General features: G+C 40.5%; 1 protein-coding gene across 2 annotated transcripts in view; it reads right to left on the bottom strand.

Moving 5' to 3' along the window:
- The window catches only part of snrka (SNF related kinase a), a 48442-nt gene that overhangs the window by 9624 nt on the left and 15059 nt on the right, over window positions 1-23759 (bottom strand). For both annotated transcript variants that reach the window (XM_041943197.1, XM_041943196.1), the window contains exons 3-4: window positions 15025-15166; window positions 4134-4346 (exon numbers count right to left, since the gene is read on the bottom strand). In XM_041943197.1, coding sequence (XP_041799131.1) covers window positions 4134-4346; window positions 15025-15166 — 355 coding nt within the window. The remainder of the gene's footprint in view (window positions 1-4133; window positions 4347-15024; window positions 15167-23759) is intronic.

Below are 23759 nucleotides of genomic sequence, written 5' to 3'. Positions count from 1 at the left end.
AGACTGAGTACTGTAGTGAATGTAAACCTCCCAGACTTTTGAGTCACAGCTCTTTGTACCACGCAGTCTGTGATAGCTAGGCAAGGTCTCTGTTGTGTGACACTTCAACTGATGAAAGAGCTACTGTACCAGACCAGAGAAGAATGTAGAGTAAAGCAAAACTGTAGTAGAACAACGTCACACTCACTCTGACACAACAGATCCATCAAAGATTGATGCTCAGTGGGGAAACCTGGCTCATAAAAACTGTAAGGTACAGATGTACAGTTTATCTCTCACACACTGGATCTATAGAAGAAGAACACATGTATGCCCATCTGTCAGCATACAAACACACAAGCATTCCCATGCTGAGCATTACTGTGTACAAAGCAGCAGTGTTGTGTTAGTGTTGCATGCAAAGGAGGAGAGGAAAGGCAAAGACAAAAGGTGTAAATGGAGAATGACATCACTCAAAGGGGTGTGTGTACTGCACATGCGTGTGTTTCTCTCCATCACACCAGGCAGCTCCACTGAGGAAGATGAATGTGAACTGTGAAACAAGGCTGACAGGAACAAGAAATCATGACTGTGCAATCAACAGCTGTTCTCTCTTTAGTTCCTTTAATGTCCTCCCATGCAGCTCTCTCGTTCTCAGCATGTAGCTGCACACCAGGTTTCTCTCATGGCTGTAGGGTAAACAGTAGATGTTTCAAGTTCACGTCTGTCAGCACGCTCCAGGATTTGTGTAAGTGCTGTGTGTGTCGTGTTGTACGGCTCCTCACACACATCGGCATAGTGAAGTGAAGCAGAAACAGGCGGACTCGTTTTATGGAGGTGCAAAACGGAACAGTGTGACTGCCATCAAAGTAATTGAATGCGGCTGCATACAGGCTGTGGGTCTTGTTTTCATTGATTAATGTGTGTGGGTGAGCATTATTTACAGCTGAATTATCAGATCATCGACTGTTCAGTGATTTTCTACAGAGATTGGAAAATAGTGTTTGTGCACAGAGGGAATCTTTTTATTATATATTTGTGTCGATCAGCTGATGCTTGATTATTGATTGATCCATTGTGTGTTGCTAACTAACTTGCTACTTAAGTTGACTGCTGGTTAATATGTCACAGAAACTGAATCACTGAACATCACTGCAAGGTGTAAATGAGGCCTTGTGCAGACCGACGTTAGCATTGTGTGAAACATTGCATGTAGGCTCCACACACGAAGTCAAGGTAATGGCATCATGTACCTGAGATATAAAATGCAAGTGACTTCCTGTGAGGCAGCTGTATTCGTAAACTATGAGCATGAAAAGGTTGTTGGTTATAGTGTTTATTTCTTTTACGAAAACTGTGAGGAAATACGTTTGTCAAAACTAGACTGCACCATTGTTAAAAACTGACCTTGGCTATGTCAACATGCAATATTGTTGACAAGAGAGACTAAAGTGTTGTTTAAAAAATAAAAACCTTACCAAAATCTCTTTATTTTCCTCAACAGAAAAGAGGAGATGAAGTCAAATCAAAATCAAAGGCCTTTTGTTTTTCTCTGTGCAGCAGTTTCATTTCCTGTGCTGCACGCATATCAGGACTACACCGGCACAGCACAGCCAGGACTTGATGATGTGTGTGTCTGCGTGAGTGTTTGTGTGTGTCTGTGTGTGTGTATTGGTTATTTGCTACTGCCGGTTATGTGCAGTGTGAAACTGCAGCAGGGCAAAATGTAGGGGAAACGCTGATGTTTTCAGCTATATTGCAAGTTTATTTAAAGCAGCAGTATGGGCGTCGGTCTAATTCTACTGAGCTAACTAGCTAACAGTGCTGACACTCAGTGTGCTGCTCTCCAGCTGATTTTAAATGCCATTTTGACTGTAGACGACATCACAGATCATTTCTTCAGAAAGCAATTCTCCACTCCCAACACATTATTCTGGCCACAGCATTAGAAAATGTGCAGACCTTTGAGGTCCAGGGGAACTGCTGATTTTACAGTGAGGCTGACAAGTGGCATTCATGTCATATCTGACCTGCTTTCAATTTATTTATCACTGCAAACTTCATAGAACGCAACACTATGAGCTCTTTGTCCATGATACCAGGCAGGCAGAAGGGCAGGAAAAGAAATCATTCAATGGTTGTTTTACTCACAAATTTGCTTCTCTCTTCCAAATAATCCAGCTACGTAACTATCCATGCATGAAATAAAATCGCACGTCATGCATGAAGCACAGCACAAACTCCGACTGATGTTGAGATGATAAAGTGCTAGTTCACTTTTTCAATACGATTATTATGGTGCGTCATTGATGCTGCTTCAGTTGTGTCTGAACTACATAGTGTTTTTGCATTTTTCCTCAAATATACGCCTAATTATCTAGAAAATTTCTGTGATAACAATTTGTTGCTAACATAACTTTATCTGAAAGCTTTTATTTGAACTGCAATCATAAGGAAACAACTGCAGTATTACTTTACCCATCATTAAAGTGCAACTTAAATAATTAATGTAGATTTGAATAGATATTAAACACATAAAAGCTAAAATCAAAAACATGGCTAATAGCTTTATTTCAATATTTCAAATCTATCTAAATCTAAAATCTATTTAACATAATTTTAGCTATTAGCTTCATTGAATTAACTGACATTGTCAGTTCCAGATTTATTTATTAATAATTAATTTAGTCTAATGTTGAGTTTGATATTTACTCAAATATTTTTTTATTTTGGCTTAGACGTTTAGTTCAACAGTTACCCAGTTTATAATTTCCTTCTTTCTCCCAGCTTCAAACCACCTGCTGACCTCTACCGCACAGTGCCGTTTACAGCCTGAACATGCTACTGGTTTTCATTAGCAGCCTGTATAAGCTTTGAGTCACTACACACTGGCTGTTTCTATACTAACACAGAAAAGGAGTTAAATGGACTTACTGTGTTTACCATTACCCTGCTTTAAGCACTTACTATGTCAGAGAGATTTTGAAATGGTAAGCAGTGCAAAAAATACAATGCCTTAAAAAAATAACACTAGAACAAACTAAAAAACTGATTGCCTGAACACCATATATACTGTCTTGTAAGGGTATGGGCAAGAAAGTGTGATGATTCTAAGATTGATGCTGTGTCAAGTGGGGCAGAGGAGCAGGTTCAGCCTACTCGAGGTCATTCCTCTAAAACCAGGTCCTCATCTACACCTGTCCAAGGGTCAGAATCTTTCTGAGCAGACATTGTCGGGACCACACTTTGTAAAAAACAAACAAACAAACAAAAAAAAAAACTATTATTGTTTTAACTTCCTTACAAAATTAATGTTATTTTTATTAGCCTATATCAGTGTGAACAGATTCCTAAACAACGTAGAAAATCCATAATGGTAACTACATACTTGCTCTCAGAGCAACAACAAGATGGCATTCAGAGCTCAATACAAAACCCACAGTTCAACTACCAATGAATGAGTCCTGAGCTTAACTAAAAACTCTACAACAGCTGGCCAATGAAAAACGCTACTGTCGGCACCAGGGACAGGTCAACCTGGAAGCAGGTGGTTTGATGGCAGGTCCACAGAGTAGAGAGGATGGAGCTGGACAATAATCCAATTCTGTAGACCAGGTGAATTATTAATTACAGACTTTTTGGCTCATTGACAGGGATTGACAAACTGACCGATGATTACTCTCAGGACAGATCGGGCCTCCTTATGGGCACATTTTCTGAATTCATTAATACTCTGTGGGCCGGATGAGAAGCTTTGGGGGGCCAGATGTGGTCTATGGGCTGCCAGTTGATGCACACTGCTATAAAAGCTACACATTTGTTGGCTGTGTCCTTCATGCATCACTTTAAAGCATATGCACATCAAAACCACTGTCCACTAATCTCTGTTGTTTCTACTGAAAGTAGTTTGCAGGTCTTGGTCATTATATTAGCAAATGCACAATCTCTGTGGCCAGTTTTGACTGACAGAGAAAACAGCTGCAGTTCTGTTTGGGTACTTTTACGGACCATTTTAAGGAAAAGGAAGGAAAGGCAGGTTATAAGACCCTGCCTATATGCAGGCAATGTTTCAGAGCAACTCCAACCAAGTCACACTCCAATCTCTACAATCAGAGGAGAAGACAAACACACACAAACACACACACACAACTTACTCGACTATGGCCTCTCGGTCTGCGATGTCCCCGAGCACCATGCGCTGGATGATGCTGTTGTGTTCCTCCTCTGACAGGTTCTTGTGGGAGACCAGGGGAGTGTTGTACTTGGTGGCTGGGGACGGGTCGACCCCCTGCAGCCAGGCATGGCTCTCAATCTCCTCCAGGGATGCCCGTCGCTTGGGGTCCCTCTGAAGCATACGGTCTATCAGGCTGAAGTCAGGAGGGATGGGAAAAGAGGAAGGATAAAAAGAGAAAGATCTTATATTTAATCTGAAATAATTAATATGATTCTAAAACGCAAGTGACAGATTAGATGAGTGACTTGAGGAGAAATATGTAGCTGCTGCTGGGTCTTGAAGACCCCATCTGCATGCTTGTGAGGCACTGGTGCTGGCTGACTGCTTCCCAGGTGCTTGAAGGTCTCCACCTGCTCCACCACCTGCCCCTTCAGCCTGAGGGAAGAGACCCATCAGGACCCATGCTGTCAGAACTATTGATGAGTAACTGGTGGGACTCTGGAGCTCTGTTTCTCACAACATTAGGCCTATCACATCACTCTTGTCCTGCCAGTGTTGAATTGTGCCTTCACTTTGTTTTTGTGGTGGAGTCTGATCACTTCAGTCCTGTGTCTGGTCAGAATCGTTTTTGCAGATTTTTCATGCAGGTAAAAGGAAATAAAGCAACAAGTATTTTCAAACCGCTTTTAAATAAGCATAATGTCCTGTAACCTGCAATGACAGTCATTCACAATACTACAATAAGACTGAAGTGTCCACTGTGTGATTTCTTCTTGATTGTTGCTGTGAAAATGTTGCTTTTACTCCCACAAGTTCTGTTATTGTTGTTATTGCTGGAGGATGTGAAACACAAATCAAAACCACAAGAACTTTAATATTTGATTGTCTGTGGGGACAGTCGAACGTTTCATTTATACTTGACTACATTCTTTATTCTGGAACGTCTTCCATAGTAATATTACATAGATCCTTAACTATTAACTTTTGTTCTCTTTTATTTGCTCATCAGCAATCTGTAAAAAAAATTGCCGATCTCAGTTTAACAGTGTTTTTATGTATTCCTTGTATGTGAGGGCACAATGGCTGAAGGTTTCCTGTTTGCCATACAGAAAGAAAAAACTGCCGTGACTTTGCCTATAGTGACTTCATTTCCATACATACAGCAGCTACATTTCCTCTTGTATTGTGTCCCTTCTTGTGGTTAGAGGAGTGTAATATAATAGTTTGGCCACCAAGGCACTCCAAAACTGAAAGTTTAACTGAGAGAATGTGACTGCTGAAATTTATGTGATGCAATCAGGGATAGAGAAGATGCATCAGTCTTGTGTTGTCATTCTAACTGGTGAAAGCAACAGTTTGTGTCACCTAAAAATGAGACACTGCTGGTTAAATGTCGCTTGCTAATAAAAGAGACAAGAGATGTTTGTCCTTAGCATCAGAGCTTAGCAAAACCATGCATTTTGCCAAAGTCAGAGTCAGAACAGAATCAATTCACATTCACACACTCTAATTCTCACTCAGATATGGAGCGAAATACTTGCAGTGTAGAGCCAGTGCGCTGCAGCTGCACTATCAGGCTGAGGTGGACAGAACATAGCAGAGTATGGTAAAGAATGCATTGGATTCTAATCAGCTTTATTTTTGAACTGATGCCGATCCATTAAAATACGCCTGGCTGGGACATCTGCAGTAAATACCCTGCTTCAATTGAAAAGATGAAGAGACAAATCTTTTACAGCCCTGACAATCATTTGTAAGAAGCTCAGTAAATCTGCCGCCAGTCTCCCGGGATGGACACATTCTTTTTGTGGCGTAGCCAACGTTTCAGCTGTCTGCTGAAGCAGGACTTAGTGTCTGAGTACAATCCAACCTGTTTGTTGCTATGTCGAGGAAGAGCAGATGGAGGCATTGACTATATGGTGTATAATGTACAGTGACAGACTGTGCCAGACATTGGCTTCGACAGAGCTGAGGATGTGAAACTACATCTGGTCAGCTGGCAGCTTAAATTCCTCGCAAATGACACTGTTGAAAGCTGAGATTGCAATTTAACAGGATTAGGTGGGATATGGAATCTAGTGAAAAGACAGAAAAGGCATCATGCATTCAGAAGTAAACCATCATTGTCATCTGCATAATAAGGCAGAATAATAGGCATAGAATGAAAAGGAGAATAAAGAAACAAGGTATGACAAGAACATAGAAACCTAGTTGTCTTCAAATGAAAAAGATCTTCATGAGGAATATATGAAGTTATATATATAACTTTCTCTTTCTGCAGTAGTCTCACCTTGAGAAGTTTCTCATCAGTGTGTGTAATGTCTTAATGTTTTTTTTTTCTTATCTCAGCTTATCTTAACTCTGTGATGCTCTTATAATCTCAGCCTTAAATGCTAATATTTGCATGGGTGTTGACACTTGTTTAGATTCATCTTGGTCGCCCGCAGTCCATTTATAGACTTTGTTTCATTTTTACAATGTAAAAATAAATATGAGCTGTTGACATAAAAAAAAAATCAGTAGTAGACAGTATTTAGGTGATTGTTATAGAAAGACAAGCCAAGAAGGTTTCTGAGCTTTGTTTTGTTTCTGCTATGTTTGAATGAAGTGTTTTTAACAATGATAAAATGACTATTTCTGTGTGGAGTCTGGTGGCTTTGGCGACAGCAATATAGTAGCTGTTTCTGGTTGAACAAAAAGCATCTTACTCTTTACGGTCTCTCTGTGGGGATCCTTACCGCAATGTCAGAGACTTAAATTGAAAGTCTGAGTCTGTCTGTGGCAAAAACGACAACTTTTAGTGGCTGTACATTGACAATGTGCAAACATACGGAGGGATTACATTGCAGGCTGCAGCACTCTCGCTCGAACCAATTTCAAAAATTGTTGGCTCCATTAGTCACATAGCACAAAAACACAGATAATTCTTTACCAGAATTTCTCCAATTTGTCCAGGACACTGAAATGTTCTAGGAAGTGTGAACCAAGTTTTCAAATGAAAAATTTTAGAAGTTATGAAGCAAAGACAAAAAGCTAAATAACAAGCTTCACTTACTGGCATAGGTCTTGTGACAACTGCACTCAAACAGATTCATCTACCTAAAAATGTGCACATATAAAGCTGAGAAACACGCACCACAAAGCTGGAACATTTCAACTCATTTTGGCTTCACTGAATTCATCATTTTTCAACTCCGGGATCGAGGCTACAGGCTAACAGGCAGGGCAGAGCTGTGCTCGGCTGTCTGTCAGTCATGCTGGGGATTAGTCAGAGCGAGCCAGGCTCCCTGAGGACTACAACCAGCAGCAGCAGTAACAGCAGGAGCAGTGGAGGCAGCAGGGGAGGTCCGACTATCTGCACACTGCCAGCACGCTGATAGCAAATGCTAAACTGTTAAGTTGGTTCAATAACCACACATACACAGCCATCATCACATGTTTAGACATATTTCAAGCAGTACACAGAGATGCACTTCAAGCCACTGATATATTTACAGCCCTATGAAATCCGTTTCATAGGGCTGTACATATATCAGTGCATTTTTTCCTGATTCTGTTTAATTTTTCCTAAATTCTGAGTTTTCCGTTTTCATTTTTCTAAATTCTGTGTGTCAAAATTCAGGAACATTTTGTCATCAAAAAGTGTCTAATCGTGGTGGATGAATATGATAAATAATAACTAATAATAAACAATTCAATATGAAAATGTGAATATCAAAAGGATCTTGTGCAGGACAGCCTCTGCATGCAGCTCCAACACACCGGGTAGGTGGGTCTGATGGAGGTTACTCTCATGTTCAGGCAATGCTGCTCCTTGTTTACAATGCTTGATCAGAAATGGGTGCAGCTTTTTCATTTTTTCCAACAGGATATCTGACTCCACACATGCAGCCACAAAGCCTTCAACAAACTGTGGTTGCACTTCAGAGAGTTGCCTCTTTCTCTTTCTCTGTGTGTGCGCGTAGCATGTATAGCAGCATAGTTCTTTTTTCTGCTTATTTCTTTTAGATGCTATGAAAAAACACTTAGAATGGAGGGAAAACTCTCATTTTTATAAACTGAATCTGCAGTTTCTGCAATATCCTGCGTTTTACATTTTGAATTAACAAATTCCATGATTCTGTCTGTGTTTTCTACATTGCGGAAATAATAGGGCACTACTAATATTAGCATTAATATCTTCAGCGCCTTCTGCACTGGTAAGTACCGTGATGAAGATATCAGAAACACAAAACAGAGGATGAGGAGAAGGAAGCGAAACACACACATTATTTCAAAATAAAAGTCTGAGCTCGAAAGTCTGAACATGAAGAATTCAGAACATAACAAAAATAAAATATTTTGTTTTTTTCAGAGGAGGCAGGGGGTCCCATTAGTGGAGGCAGGCCACCCACAAGGGACTGGTAGGGGAAACTGCACCTGTAAGTACCCTGAGACAAATTGTCTTTTTTGGTTTGTTTGGTTTTTTTGTCAGGGTCAATGCAGTCTCATGAGTTAGACTACAATCTGTTCACTATGGCTACATGTTAAATCACAAAGTTAACATGTGCAAAAAAGCATGATGCACAACAGTACAACAGAATACAGATGCATGAAAACATTACAAACATTCAGCTCGGGAGAGAAGTGTGGTTTTTACTGCCTCAAAGCAAAAAATGAATACAAAAGGATCTGTGGAGGCACTGATGTTGATCAAAACCTATGAATCAATTGTTATTTCAAGAAGGTCCAGCCTTCACCACCCCCTTTCTAGCCGATACTCCTCAGACTTAAACAGCTGCATTGTTTTATTGTTTTATTAATATTATTATCATCAACAGTTGCTCTGAAAAGATGACAATCAACTAACTAGTATTGTTCGTATTGCAACAGCTTCATATACTGTAGCTGTGCCATAGACTTCCACTGTTGTCTGAAGTCTATTCAAAACACAAAAGGGTCACTGAGTGAAACATTTTCTTTCTAACAATTAACACAAATCAATGCAGTGTATACAAAAACAACTCTGAAGCTGCTTTATCATCTCAGGAGACAATCTCTGTGTCAGGCAGATGTGAGCATGCTTGGGATGAGGTTCTATGTTTAGTCAAAGAAGTAACCTCCTCTGCTCTGTTCACTGTAATAAAAACTATTGTCATCCAAATACAATGGTATGACTCTGCTGGTTTTCATCAAGTGGATGACCCTAGGAGTTTATCATAGAGGCATAAGCTTTATCATACTATGGATACACAAACAATAGTTGGTAGAATCAATTAATTGTTGGCTTTGGACTTTAAATAGGAGACAGAAGAGTAGAATAATGAAAAGAGTTTAAAAAAAGACCAGTACTGAATCCAAAACCCACTGGCAGAATTTTAGCCTCAACAGTACAGTGTCAATTTAAGACACCATGTTGTTTCAATTAGGGCTGTCAATGAATATTTTAAATCTGAATTTATATTCTAATTGCAAAAAAAATCCATACACTAAAACCTAAGCAGGCGTACACTTGAAGAGTGGCTCTGCACAACTTAGAGGAAACAGACAGCCCACTGGTCGCCCTCTTGAACTCTCACTATGTGTGGTACTCTAAGCAACACTTGCTTCCTTACAAATGGCTGTCTTGTCCAATCCCTCTCTTTCTCGTTCACTTGGGACCTATACAGAAAGAGGCTGTATAAGACCCGCTCTTATATTTTCTTTAACAACATGTGAAACACACACTCACACTGGTGCTTAATAGCTTGTCCACATATTCTCATAGGCAGGTGTGTCCTCATGTGTGAGAGATCCCACCAACCCACGAGCCAGACAAAGTGTTAGCGTGTGAAATGGACCACAAGAGAAAAATAGGCATGGATATTTTCTGTCCTCCTCCAGACTCAAACAATGGAAAACAACAGGCAATAAACTAGCTAAATCTCAGTTCTGATGCATCTCAGTGTCAGTGATGAGCGTGAAGCAAATAGAGAGAGGGAGGTTGAGTGTTTGTGCACTCTGTATGGTTTGTACAGTAATGACATGAAATGAGGGAACACAGTGTTCTGTTGGGTTGTGATTGGCTCAGAAAGAGTCCACAATATCACTATCCACACGTCACACTGTGACAAAGACAATAGCTACAGTACATTTGTCTGTTTCTATGTTTGTTGATGGGGGGCGATGGTGGCTGTGGCAGGGAGGGCTGGTTTTTGGTAGGGATGTAAAACAAACACTTTATTTCGAGTTTTATCCCTAGAAATTAAAATTAAGGATGAGAAAAACAAACAAAGCTCAGGAAAGGGAGGGTGTAGGATTTGCGCATGTGAATAATTGATGAATTGAAGCGTGTAAATGTATTTTGGTGAATCAACGGGGAATAGAGAACAGAAAGACAGAAACATCTGCACATACAGAAACAAGCTACAGACAGAAACACACGTGTTGATCCAGTGACTTGGCACAAGCAGCCAGGGAGTAGGACTGTGGACCTTGTGGGAATCGTTATCTGGAGGACGACAGCATCCAAGAGGAGACTCACAGCAAACCTTGACCTTAATTACACAAATGGTCTAAAGCGGAGCCCATTTAAAACCACAAGAACCAGTTCATAATTACTGGCAGACTGTCAAAGGCCACCTAGCTCTAGAAACCTGTAACCTCATCACTTACAGGACCTTTGACACTTTGCTCTCCTTTTTCTTCTTCTGTCAAAGGGTACTAGAGAATATAAGCAAAGGTCAAATACAAGCCACTTAGCCAATTAACTGAATAGCTCACCTAGTGTGCAGTCACCTGTGTTCTAAACAGCAGTCCACTGGCTCTGACCACACTGCACTCAGTCTAAATGGAGCTACCAGCTCCGCCTGCAAGCTTCTATTGTGAAAAGCATTTACCTGATGAGCATTGGGTTGAAGCTGAAAAACAAATATATACATTTCAATAATGTATGTGCCATGATTTCATGATTTTGTAACTTTGTATTAGCTTGATGACCTACTGCAAAAATGTAAATAAATAAATAGGCCTTCCAACACCATCAGGCTGCAACCTGAGCATATCTGGACACGTTTAAACTGACTAGAATAACTCGCTGCCTTAAACGTGTACTTTACTGCAGCTGTGTTGTTGCTACTCTTCACTCTCACACACGAGAGAAATCCACTTCCCACAACACCCGATGAACTATGTCCCACCCACACAGGTTAAAAACAAGGGATAAACTATTTGATTTTTTATAATTTAACGAGTATTAACAAATTCAAAAATCAGGACCTATTCCTAAGCATCTCGTCCAATTACATTATGAGGGATGTTTTATCAAAATCTTTGTTTATTGTTTATATATATATATATATATATATATTTTTTTTTTTTTTTTACCGTTATCTCGAGATAACAAAGACCGTTTTCCCGTGATAACGAATTCAATTGTTTGGTTCTCGGCTTCCGTCCAACAGGACACCGGTTAATTTGATGACAAGGGAACACAGAGCCGAGGTGGATTTCTTGCCGAGTTTGGCTCCGGACAACTCAGAGTTGAGTCAGGAGAGAGGAGTGCTCACAGAGCTAACATTAGCGCCGACGCTGCTAACTTTATGTTAGCAACGGCAGCTGCAGTTAGCTCTCAGTTTAGTAAGGAAGCTGCTGCACTCAGTCCACCAGGAATCGCCTCGGCATTGTCATGGTCTCTGTCATTGTTGCTGAAGGCTGTGTGATGCTCAGGTCCACAGTTATTCATTGTAAACGTGCTGTTTGTTAGGATGTCTTACTGTTAGCTGCCGACATAAGCTCAAATCATTTCTCCCCCCTGTAATGCTGTAATAATAAAGCACTGATACTGCTGTTTTCCTTCTGCTGAAATTGGTGCCCTGTGCCTGCCAACTAAAATAAAAAATAATTTTTGTGATAATTTGTGCAGACTTTCCTGCCAAGGGGACTAGAGGTATATTGCACAATATACTTCAGCCTAGTAGCTCAGCTGAATAAATTGGGCTACACCTTAGCCATTTTAACGTCTCCAAAAGAGAAAAAAAAAGTTTTAAGATGATACAATTCTGGTGCATCATAACCTGTGTGTGTGACATCCCGTCAGAGTTGGGCAATGGTTTCTATTTTATAGTCCAATCGTGGTTACATGAAATTGCCGTGGTGGGTGGCAGGACTAGGAGGGGGGTGGGGGAGTTCCGCCAGTGAAATGCCAGCAAGGACGACTTAGAGGAGTCTTAGTGTCAAAGACAGGGACAAGGAACATCTTGTATCTGGGGATATTGTAAGTTTTAGCCATGTGACAAAGTGAGCCAATTGATATTACAAAAGTCAAAGTCTGTGTGTTTGTATTCAGTGTGACAATACCAGAATTAATATCACAATCCAAATCACATCTATAAAGTTAACCAGTTACTTTGGTGCAGTGCATGAAGTTTGGTTGAGCAGGAAGCTCAACCAAACAAAGAGGATGGAGATGCAGGGTGTCCGATCCATGGAGAAGAGACAGAGGACTGGTTTGTAATTAAGAATAAAAAGTCACTCATGCTGCTTAACAGGGCTCAGTGGGCGAACTTGTTGCTCCACCAGAAACATCTCTATATGTACAGCAGAGTCCATATTCTACAAATGATCTTTATAGCAACTGATCGCCAGACTGCACAAGCCTACATTCCGCAACTATTTCTGTTACTGCCGCCCCACATCCTTTGTCATTTGTGACCATTTCCAGTATGTTCAAATGGCTGATAATGCCTTGGGCTTGCTCAACTGTTCCTCTTATTGACAATGTTAAGAAACCAGTATGAAGCCACACAAATCCTATACTGTGGTCAGATGAAGCACTGCAGCATCATTAGGGTGTGGGTGGAAATCCAAAATTGTGATATGGGAGGATAATTTACCAGTGAGTGACACGGTAAAAATATAAGCTTGGGTCTCAGCATGCAACAAACAGCTCTACAGCTCTGCAGTCAAAGCCCATCAGATTGCTCACAGCTGCTTCAGCTTAGCACTTCAATCTAGTCAGATCTCTCCTTCGACTCAGAGGAGATAAGCGTTTATTTCCTGTGTCTAAAAATACTCTGATGTTCAGTGAGAGTGGAAATAAAAAACTGGCCTTCACAACATGTTGAGCACAGTGGCTCTGATGCCACTGCTCATGCCCATGAAACCCACTCACTACTCATTGCATTAATTCAAAAATATATGGGTGCTGAACTGAAGTAACAGTGGCTTCTTATTTCTCAAAAGTTTTTTTCCCACCTCTCACAGTTTGTCTAATCTGAACCACTTTAACATACAGGATGTGTATGACACAAAAACAAACAATTCTGCAACAGGTTTTCTGAGATAGTGATCTTGCCAAAACTGCCAATAAAAGCTCTGGTACTCAAGAAAAATGAAGACAATAAGATTCATAGTGGATACAAAAGGGTCTGGTCTCTCTTTAACCTGGACAACAGATTGGGTCAGGTTTAAAAAAAACCACATCATTAATATTTCTCGATTAAACCTGGCCAGAGTTGTTAGAAAAGCTGTCAATTTATACTGCTTCACAAATTAGCCCAGCATAGCTTGAGAGGGCCTGGAATAAATCAGTGTGGCTACTGCCTTGTTTCAGTGCTTCTGATGCAGAATCACTGAGAGAAGGAGTTTAGGCATAGCTAGTATTGGTAAATATTTTGGTAGCCCAGAAACATATTCATGGTGCACTTGGTTATAAAATCAAGTGATTATTTTGTGATTATTATGCATATTTCATATTGCACGCATTAATCAAATTCGCTATTCATATATGACACCTTATGACACAATATATGCCATTCAGTACATCCTATCATATTACAACCCACATTCATTTTCACCTGCACATGAAGTTGGGCTGTGGTAGTTGCATGATCACTACAGAGCACTCTGAGATAGTCAGAGAGTTATGTCAGAAAACCATATACAGTTGTGTTGTAAACAGCCTTTTCCTCTACCCTGACTTAGACCGAGGCATTTCTGAAATCCTGAGGCTCTGTTTTCATGTTGCTGTACACCCTAGCCCTAAACTCCTGGGGAAAAATTCTGTGTATCTCAAGCGTGTAAATACATTTTCACACAGAAGTTCTCACAGAACATTTTGTTCATACTGTGGCCACTGTATAGATTTACAGATATGAGAAATGCAAAATGTTTGCATGTGGTGGAACATGTTGTATTGTTATTGCCTTTGCTGTATTGGAACTCATTAATATTCCATTAGTCAGTGTGAATTGACTCAGTAATATGATTGGGCAGTATGACAGTATATACTATTCGACAGTAGAAATCTGTCCACCAGTGGGGATTCTGCAATACTGTTTCCACCACAGGAGGTATCCTTTGAGCCGTATTAACACACTGTCATTTACAGCGCATGCACTGCTACCCTGCTACACAACTAGCAAGTGGGCGTGTTGATAACATTGTAGCTAGTTGAGCTTTACAATGAAGTGAAATAACTGATTTATTGCGCTGTGACATATCATATATAAAACATTTTTTATAAACAAGGTGGAACTATGGCAAGCATAGTACAATGTGGCCTCTCCACACTGTGATCAGGTCTCTACTGTAAGATACAGTAACTGCAGTATGGATACAGGTGAACTGCCTCAGCTGCAAACTACAGGCCATGTCTGCTAAACGCGACTGGCTAACCACCCAAAGAGTATGTCGACTATAAGACAGACCAAAAAAAGAGGGTGAAAATTGGAAATATCAACTAAAATTTTTGAACTAAAATAACTGACCTAGCTCAATATTGTAACATGCTATTGTGGAAGTGTGCTGAAAAATGTCACGCTCTATGAGATTTATTTCAAATGGTATCAAAGACAGAGTAGACAGAGCAGTTCAGGGATCCTGTTTGTGAACGTTATGAATGTATCACTCACTCTTTGCAGGTGCTGGAGACATGGGCTGGTACAGTGTATTTACAGTCCATGATCATGGTGAGGGTCTCACTGTCGTTAGCCTCCTGGAAGGGTGGCTGGCCACATACCAACATGAACAGGATCACACCGAGGCTCCAGATGTCTGAGGCAGAGGGAACCAAACAGAAATGGAATTAGAAACCATGTGTGCTGCCAGGCAAAGACAAGTTATTGCTTTTTTAATTACAGCATACATGATCAAACCATATGTAAATGTTAAAACATTACCGTTCAGTCAGAATGGAGAAATCACATGAAATATAGCTCAGTCTCTTCTCCCACACTCAAACTTTGTATTTTGTAATACTTTATTGTTTCACATTATATTGTAATTAAAGCCCCATCAAAACATGACCTGTATCATCTACTAAAAAAAAACCCACACACATTTAAATGAGCTCAGACTTCAATAGAACAGCCAGCTGGAAAAGCTGAAGTATTAAATATTACTAAACCCTTTGTAGCATGTGAAACACACTTCTGCATCTATACAAAGTTGAAATAAGGATTTGTTGTGAATGTCTTACAGTTTTGTCATGCATGATGTAATATTGGTGACTGTCCACTCTTATACTTTGGCTTGTAGATCAACGATCGATGCTACAGGGAAGCCCCCTGACAGCTGATCCTGCTGTGCTGGACTAATTGACGTTACTTCAGATGATGGATGAGTGGAAGGGGGTTTCATCACAAATATGCTTTTCATCAATACTTCTTTCTCGCCTGTCTTCCATCCGTCTTTAAACAGCGTGACTACTGTTGAGAAGATGCCATCGAATGGAAACAAGGAGACAATTAAGGGAAGTGGAATGCGCTCAAAGAGCCAGGTGAGCGACAGGGACGGAGGAAAGTGTGAGAGGAAAACAGTAAATGTCAGTTCTTTTCTCTATCTTGTTGTGCTCTCACAGCGGTCTCATCACAGGTGGAATGGCCCCGCACAAATAAGTGATTGAGTGTTTGTGTCCATAATGTTATCAATGCAATGCAATGTTATCATGCAAAAAGTGCGTGTGCACCAACAGTAAAATGAATGTCAAGTCAATTCATCGGTGTGTATGTATGCTTATTCAAGTGTGCATATCTGCACTTGCTAGTTGCACCCTGAGAAAGCAAAGTGTCAGCATGCAGAAGCGCAGGGCCGTACAGACTTTATTCAACCCAGTGCACATGCATGTACATTCATGCACAGCTTGCTCCAGCACTGTAAACATTGGTAACAGAACTAACAGCAGGAGGGTGAGAAACACCCTCCAGGTGGTGCTGGGACAGTGAACACCTTCATGTCACTGCTTATTGCATACCGTGTAGCAGATGCAGATATTTGAGCGAGTTCATTAAACACATGTTCAATTGCTACTACGAGGCAAAAAGCACGGATGTATATTCTAACATACAAACGTTTGTGTTTGTTCAAACACTTCCATCTCCAGTCCCTTATTTTAGCAGAGAAAGCAAAGCCAACTCTCTCAGGCTGGGAGAAAAAAAAGACATCACAGCAGCTCCAGTCAAATATTGGCAGCTCTGAAGTAATTACCATGATGAGGATTTTTAAGTAACTTTCTCATTAAGCTCAAATGCTCAGATGCCCTCAATACTTAATGGGTTGGGAGAATGGAGGCCTGATCATGCACCAGAGAAATCCAACTCTGAAGAGTATTTTTTTTCTTTGGGGGGGGGGGAAGCATGATAAAGACTTTTCATAGGGATTATGAAATGCTTTTAGCTGCACGCTTAGGCTTGAGTTTGCTATCTGATGCATTCTTAATTGGGCTGGCCCCATCTTTAAACGAAAGTTTGTTGGGTTAGCATTGCAGGACTCAGACTTAGGCTAAGCAGTGCTGTGTAGAATTAAACTAACTGAAGGATCATACAGAAAGCGAGCAGCAGAAAGAGCTGGACTGACTCACACTTCTTTTAAGAGCATTCATTTGAGGCAGAGGCTCAGGTGATGGAAGGCAAACGTAATTTGTTTGGTTTGGATTTTTATACAATTAATGAAATCCAATCTCAAGACACATAAATGCTCCACCAACATGGCTGACCGACACCACTGCTCCAGCACACGTCTATGGAGCTATCCTTGGCTCTGTTCCAGCTCTGAGTGGCACTTTCATCCTGCCAGTCACAGCCATCAGGGTCAAGGTCTCTGCTACATCAAGCATGGCGCAGTATAGGAGAGGCAAGTTTTCTACCAATTGCATTTGCCCATTAACATTGGAGCCAGAATGCATAAGAAAACAGCTGTGGCAGACAATGGTCCACAGTTTCAGCCTGTTTTCCGAGTCCCCACAAGCAAAACACAAGTCATGTAGCAGTTTAGAGGATAATTCGTGCTTTCTGTCTGACTCCCAGATGGTATTTATTCTGAGAGCAGGCAAAAGTGAAACGCATTAGTAACACAGAGCCTCTGCTGAAGCTTAACAAATGGGGTGTTACAGGGACAACAGAAGCAGTTGATGATTTTGTCTAAAATGAAAACCACATCAGTTTAGTCACTCTGTTCCCAACCCCACTGAAGGACCTGCAATGGCTTGATTTGACAAAGTTTGTGTAATGGCTATTAGTCAAACAGATCAAGCCTTTCATTTCAAGCAAGTTAATGGACCAAAAAGCTGCATGAATAGAAGAAGATAAAACAACTGGTGTAGAGCATGTTCAAAGAACAGCTGGCATACATGTGAAGGTGCTGCAATCTGCAATATTTTAGAAACCTAAAACAAGTCTCCTCCAGTCTGTACTGAATATGTCCCCTCCTGCTGAAATATGAACAGACATGTTCTTACTGAGAATGATGTTGATGGATGTTGAGAATGGTTAGCTCAGCATGGCATCAGTGCAGCATCTCGCTGCTTATTCCTCCAGAACGAGTTGACAAACTGCGATCAGCAGGCTCCACTTTTGTTCTCATGCTGAGGGAGGCCAAGTGTTTGTGTTTCAGCTGGGGCACATTAAAACCTTCAATAATTATGTAGCCATATATCATTGTTTAGATCTGTGTGTGTATGAGACAGCAACTCCTTTTTAGGAGGACTCGTTTGTGTTTGATTACGCTACACCACAGCATGCAGACCTTACGGGGAACTCCCCTCATCTTAAACATTAAAGTCTGTTTCCAGGTGTTGGGGAGTACTACTATATACATGCAGACATATGCAAGTCTAGCATGGAGGAGAAATGCTAGACAGGTAGGCTATTCTATAGGAATTAGCTAAGAGAAAAGTAGGAATGCAGCAACCAATATGCTTGACAGGTGTCAGTGCCATTACTGGCCTTATTAAGCAGATTAGCCATGACATGACCAGCCCACACCAAATACAGTTTCTTTGACAATGCCAAGAAATAACTTTCATTAGTTCTGCTATCAGTTACATTTTTTTCTTTCCTTCAAAGCGATACAGCATGGCTTTCTTATCCTTGAAGATACCCTGGCTGCATTGCCTCTTGTGAGAAGGCCAGTGTGAGCAGCTGGGTCAATCCAGCCATTCATGATTGCAGGAACAGTAAACTAGTACACTACTTGTCTGTACAACTGAGAGATGATGAGGTCTGCCTCATCGTCAATGGCATAAAAAAAAAATCTGTCTGGTAGATAAATTCTATGTACTCTATTGACATTCAGGGCTGCCAGTGTTAAAAAGAAATCTTTCTTTTCAAGGGGCTCTCTGCCCAAATGCCCTTACAGCATGCAGACGTGGCAGCCTTGGCTTGAAAGCCGAGCAGTGGAATGACGTATTTCAGCCAAACTGCTATGAGACTGATCTGAGAGACAGATTGATATGCTAACAAATAAACCATCAATGACAGCCCATAAAATTGTCACGAAACCACGAAACACGTCTGACATCCAAACATTTGCTTTAAGAGTCTGTTTAAGTAAGCAAACTCTCTGAAAGACATGCATCTTATGACATGTTATTTGTTGTTAGTAGGTTGCTAAAGAAACATTTATTTTCCCTGCCTCTGGATATTTTAATTAGTATTAATATAAATGTCATGAACTGTTCAAATTTAGCTTTGAAAAATGACTTTAGAGAGCATATTTCTCATCTCCCACTCTCAGCTGCCTTTTCATATGTTACTGGACACAGGACGCCTGGCAGTCTGGCTAAAAAGAAATCAATACCTAAAAAGAATCTAGGTTATAGCAGAGCAATTTGGTGAGCTCCAGTATACTTTGGACTTCATCACAATCCTCCTCTGTGGGTGGTGTTGCTTTGCGTTAAGGCCTCCAGCTGTCAAAATCACTGATAACCAGTATAGCAGCAAATAAAAATGTGTTTTCTCTAGTACAAAGTTCTATTAAAAACAGTGTTTCCCTCCTTTGGCCCCCCAAAAAATATATAGATACAACAATATATATCCTGTCCACACAAGCACTGTTTTTAACACAAATGAGTGTTGAGAGTATGTCAAACCAACAGGCGGCGCCATAACCCTAACCCTACAGCTGTGTTGGCCAATCAGAAGACTGAAAAAACTATCACCAGTGGGCTTGTCTACCATTTCACAAAATCGCCTCATGTAGACAATGGAAATAATGGTGCACATTCTGTTCTCCCTGTTTACACTGCAAACAGAGTTTTTCAAAATCTCAATTTTCAGAGTCGGACAAAAGGCCAAAATGCATCAAAAAAGTTTCAAAAATCCCTGTGTGTGTGTGGACTATTCCACACCAACAACAGCACAGTGCCAAAAAAACATCTACGCATGCATGTAAGGACACACACCAGGTAGAATATCCTGTAGCATGTTCTGTATCATGGAGCAGCGAGCTCATTTGTTGCTTCCTTCATCAGAGGCTAGCTAGCAGATAAAATTACCGTTGGAGTAACTTAGAGCTGCAGATATCAGTTATTTTCATTATTCTGCCTAATTTTATCTTTAATGTTTAGAAATTGTGAAAAATGGCCATCATAACAGTTCAAACAGAAATAGATCACGATTACTGTCCAAAAAAAAAAAAAAAAGTCAACGAAAAGCAGCAAATCTTCACATTTGAGATACTGGAACTAGCAAATAGCTAGAATATGATTCAAGTTATTAATCAATTATCAAAATACCAAGGCAATCGAGTTTCTGATTAATTTAATGTTGATCGACATATTTGAAAGATTAATAAAGTAATTGTTTCAGATCTACAATTTGCAGCGTTGGACAGTCCACTATCAAAGAATGCTAAACTCTAAAAAGCATATTTTGATTTTAATGGTGTGACAAAGTGATAAACCTTTCCTCTAAGTAACATCAGTGAACATGACTGTTACCACATTCCATCTAAATTGTCTCAACAGCAACACAACTGAGGAAAAACGCAGGGCAATCCAAGAGACAGAGAAGATATGGCACAGACTAAATGCAGCTTGAAAGACTCACAAGCATACACTCACATCATTATTACAGACTGTGTACCTACAATGCATTATGGTGACTTTTGTTTGTATCATCATTAATGTATTCATTGTTTATTCATTGTTGCCAGAATATGGTTTGGCACAATGTATAAAATGATGTAATTTATTGAATTTCTAGGTTTTTATTGTGTATGAACACACCCACAACACTGTGTATTCCCACACAGATGCAAGGTCTTCTGGTACGAGTGGAACGAGGAAAGAACAGCAGAGAGTGCTATACAGCTCCCAACACTGTGTGGTGGCTCAGACAGATGCACAACTAAACGCCTGAGGAAAACACAGCCGTGTGAACACCAGATTTAACGTGAAACCTTTAGATTATCAACCAAGTTAAATTAAAAGAAAAATAAAAAAGTATCCAGACTTTCAGCGGTTCATGGAAAAGACAACAAATCCAAGAAAGTAAACATGAGTGATTATAATAGCAGCACCAAAATGCCGTTCACTGTGGAGACAAGAGGATACTTATGTGAATCAGAGTACACAGAAGAACTACTTTTACAGATGGAGACTGAATGGGCTGGAGGAGAGAGAGGGGAAACTCCTGAGCAAACTGGAGTATGTCTTTACTGGCTGTTTGGTAAGTTGTTTCATTTCTTTCTATCTTGCACGTGTTCCTCTGTATTATTTTATTTACATAATCCTCTTCAGAAAAATCATTATTGCAAACTAGGGATGTGCACGATAAGTCGACTAGTCGATTAAACATTGCCCTTTGGCACCGGAAGCCTAGTTGGTTTAAGTTATTATTATTTTATGAAGATACATATTTAAATTACAGACTAATCTATTCAGATTGCACAGTGAGGTTAGTGTTATCCAGTAATTACTGTTTCTTTTACTGAGAAAATCTACAGGCTGCAGCGCGACTTCAGTCCATCCTCACAACAGCCCTTTCTGAGCCACAGCTGATCAGCAGCATAATACAGGGGGCAGAACAGAAGTTCCATGGTTGAGAAAGAGCAGTGCCAAAGGAAAAGGAAATAGAATGAAAGGAAATATTCTAAATGTAGCATACACTTCAACTGATATTGACTTTTTTTGGTGGGCCTTTATAGAAGGCTAAAACTTGCTTGTATCCAGACCCTTGACTCTGTCCACTCCCTGAGTTCAGTTGAGTGATTCTTCAGAGCCTCCCACTGTGAGACGATACAGCGGTTCCTAAGTTGAAAAAGCAAACGATCCATCAAGCACCGTGGGGGGGATTAACAATTAGCCAATGAGCACCAGGGGCAGGACTAACAGACAGTACTGATAAAATATGAATCAAGATTATGCTGCATTGCTTATTTGTTGCCACAAATGTTTTCAGAAACATTAAAGTGTACCATTTACATAAAATAAAATACATTAGAATGCCTTCATTAAAATCAATTATTTTGGGTTTTGCATTTGTGTGGAAATATCTTACCTATTTTTGTTCAAATGGAACATTTTGTCTCTAGGGTAGACTGAGATACTGTAGCTGGACTACCATCTATGTGCCAGTACCAAGTGTTGATAGTCTGGACAGCAGTTCACTGTGTTTCTACCAAAAAATTCCAGTAAAGTCTGTTTAAACCAGCAAACAATATTTATGTAACCTACAACCCGACAAGTCTTAAAAAAACAGAATGCAAGAGACAGAATGAGAGAACATGAGTGGGTGCGTGAAAGAGAAACTAAACTTAGACAGAACTTTGTTTGGAAAGATTTCATCAGGCTACTTCCAGGAGGAAAGCATAGTGAGCGTAGAGGTAGCAGGTCTGCACAAGCGATGAAGACAACTGCAATGACCTCAGGTAGTGGAGGGCTCTCCTTCCATCACAGCTGATACTGCTTCATTTGGAGACAGGGCTCAGTTTCAGCAGTCTGGTATGAATGGGTAAACGTGGGTAGAATGCATGCACACTGTCTCACGTCAAATACAGGATTTGTGTTTCAAAGTTATATTTTTATCCTTTGTCTGGTTGATAGAAGGTATGAAGCTGATCTTGGTCTGTCGTTACAAGACCTTTGTTATAATGACTGACTGACTTCAGTCTGGACAGCCATTACTGTACTTTCCTTTCCTCTGCCAGCTTGTCTGAAGCTTCATCAAGCACACCTTGGCTTTCAAAGAGGGTTTGCACTCAGTCTGTATATCAAAATAGGAGGGTTCTCTGAGATTTTGGAGCCTTTGTAGTTTCAGCAGACTTGAAGCCATCAAAAATTAGATCCAAACTTTACAAATTACACTTTCTTGAACTTGAAGCTGTACTTGTGTTGGCAAAGAAATTAATAGAGCATGGTCTGATTCTACTCTGAATCAATGGTTAAAATGTCACAAAGGAAACTCTTCAGCATAAAAGATGGTTTGCTCTGTGTAAAATCACTGTGGTTTGAAACAAACATTTATAGGCGTCAGACAAAATCAAGTGTCAAGTGTAGGATCTCTACCTGCAAAGTCTCCAAATCTGGGGTCAGGGACCATAACCTCCTGACACGTGTGTTCAGGACAAAGAAAGTGAAATTCAGGCAACAGCAGCAGACACCACTATCTTCATCAGACTCAAAATGTCAAAATGTGTTAAGGCTGTTGGCACTATTAAGGGCTGTGGATTTACCAGTGTGCTCCAGTCTCTTTGGTCCTCTGAAAACAGCAGTAGGTTCCATGGAAAACACAAAAAGATGAAACACTGTCATGATGCTAGTTTCTTGAATCTTCCTCCACACACACACACACACACACACACACACACACACACACACACACACACACACACACACACACACACACACACACACACACACACACACACACACACACACACACACACACACACACACACACACACACACATTCCCATGACATGTCTCAATGTGCTAACAATTCTACTATAGCCTACAGCAAATCGTAAAAATGCACCCACACATGCAAATACATCTTAAAAACCTAGTGGGATTGTCAGTGTGTGGTAGCAGCCTTGGAACCTGGGGGCACTGCACAATGGACTGGCTTTACACCTGAATCCCCCCCCCCCCCCCCCCCCCCCCCCCCCCCAAAAAAAAAGCATTGCTATTTCTTACATCCTGTGCAATGTATGCTGATTTATCTATGTGTGTACAGACCAAGTAATCATTCTGACATCTACAGAATGCTATGGAGGACAATAAATATGTGATGTCTCAAGAAGAATGTTGGCAAAGACTGACCATGGCTAACCCCAGACATGCAAGAGCACAGGAATAAACAGAAAGACTAGGAAGACAGACATGCCTCAGCCCTTCCACTCTAATCTATTAACAAGTACAACCCCCCAT

Source organism: Chelmon rostratus, chromosome 8, assembly GCF_017976325.1.
Source record: "Chelmon rostratus isolate fCheRos1 chromosome 8, fCheRos1.pri, whole genome shotgun sequence".
NCBI classification, from domain to species: domain Eukaryota; kingdom Metazoa; phylum Chordata; class Actinopteri; order Chaetodontiformes; family Chaetodontidae; genus Chelmon; species Chelmon rostratus.
The sequence above is the reverse complement of the archived record's forward strand: the minus strand, read 5'-3'. Positions and strand labels throughout refer to the sequence as shown.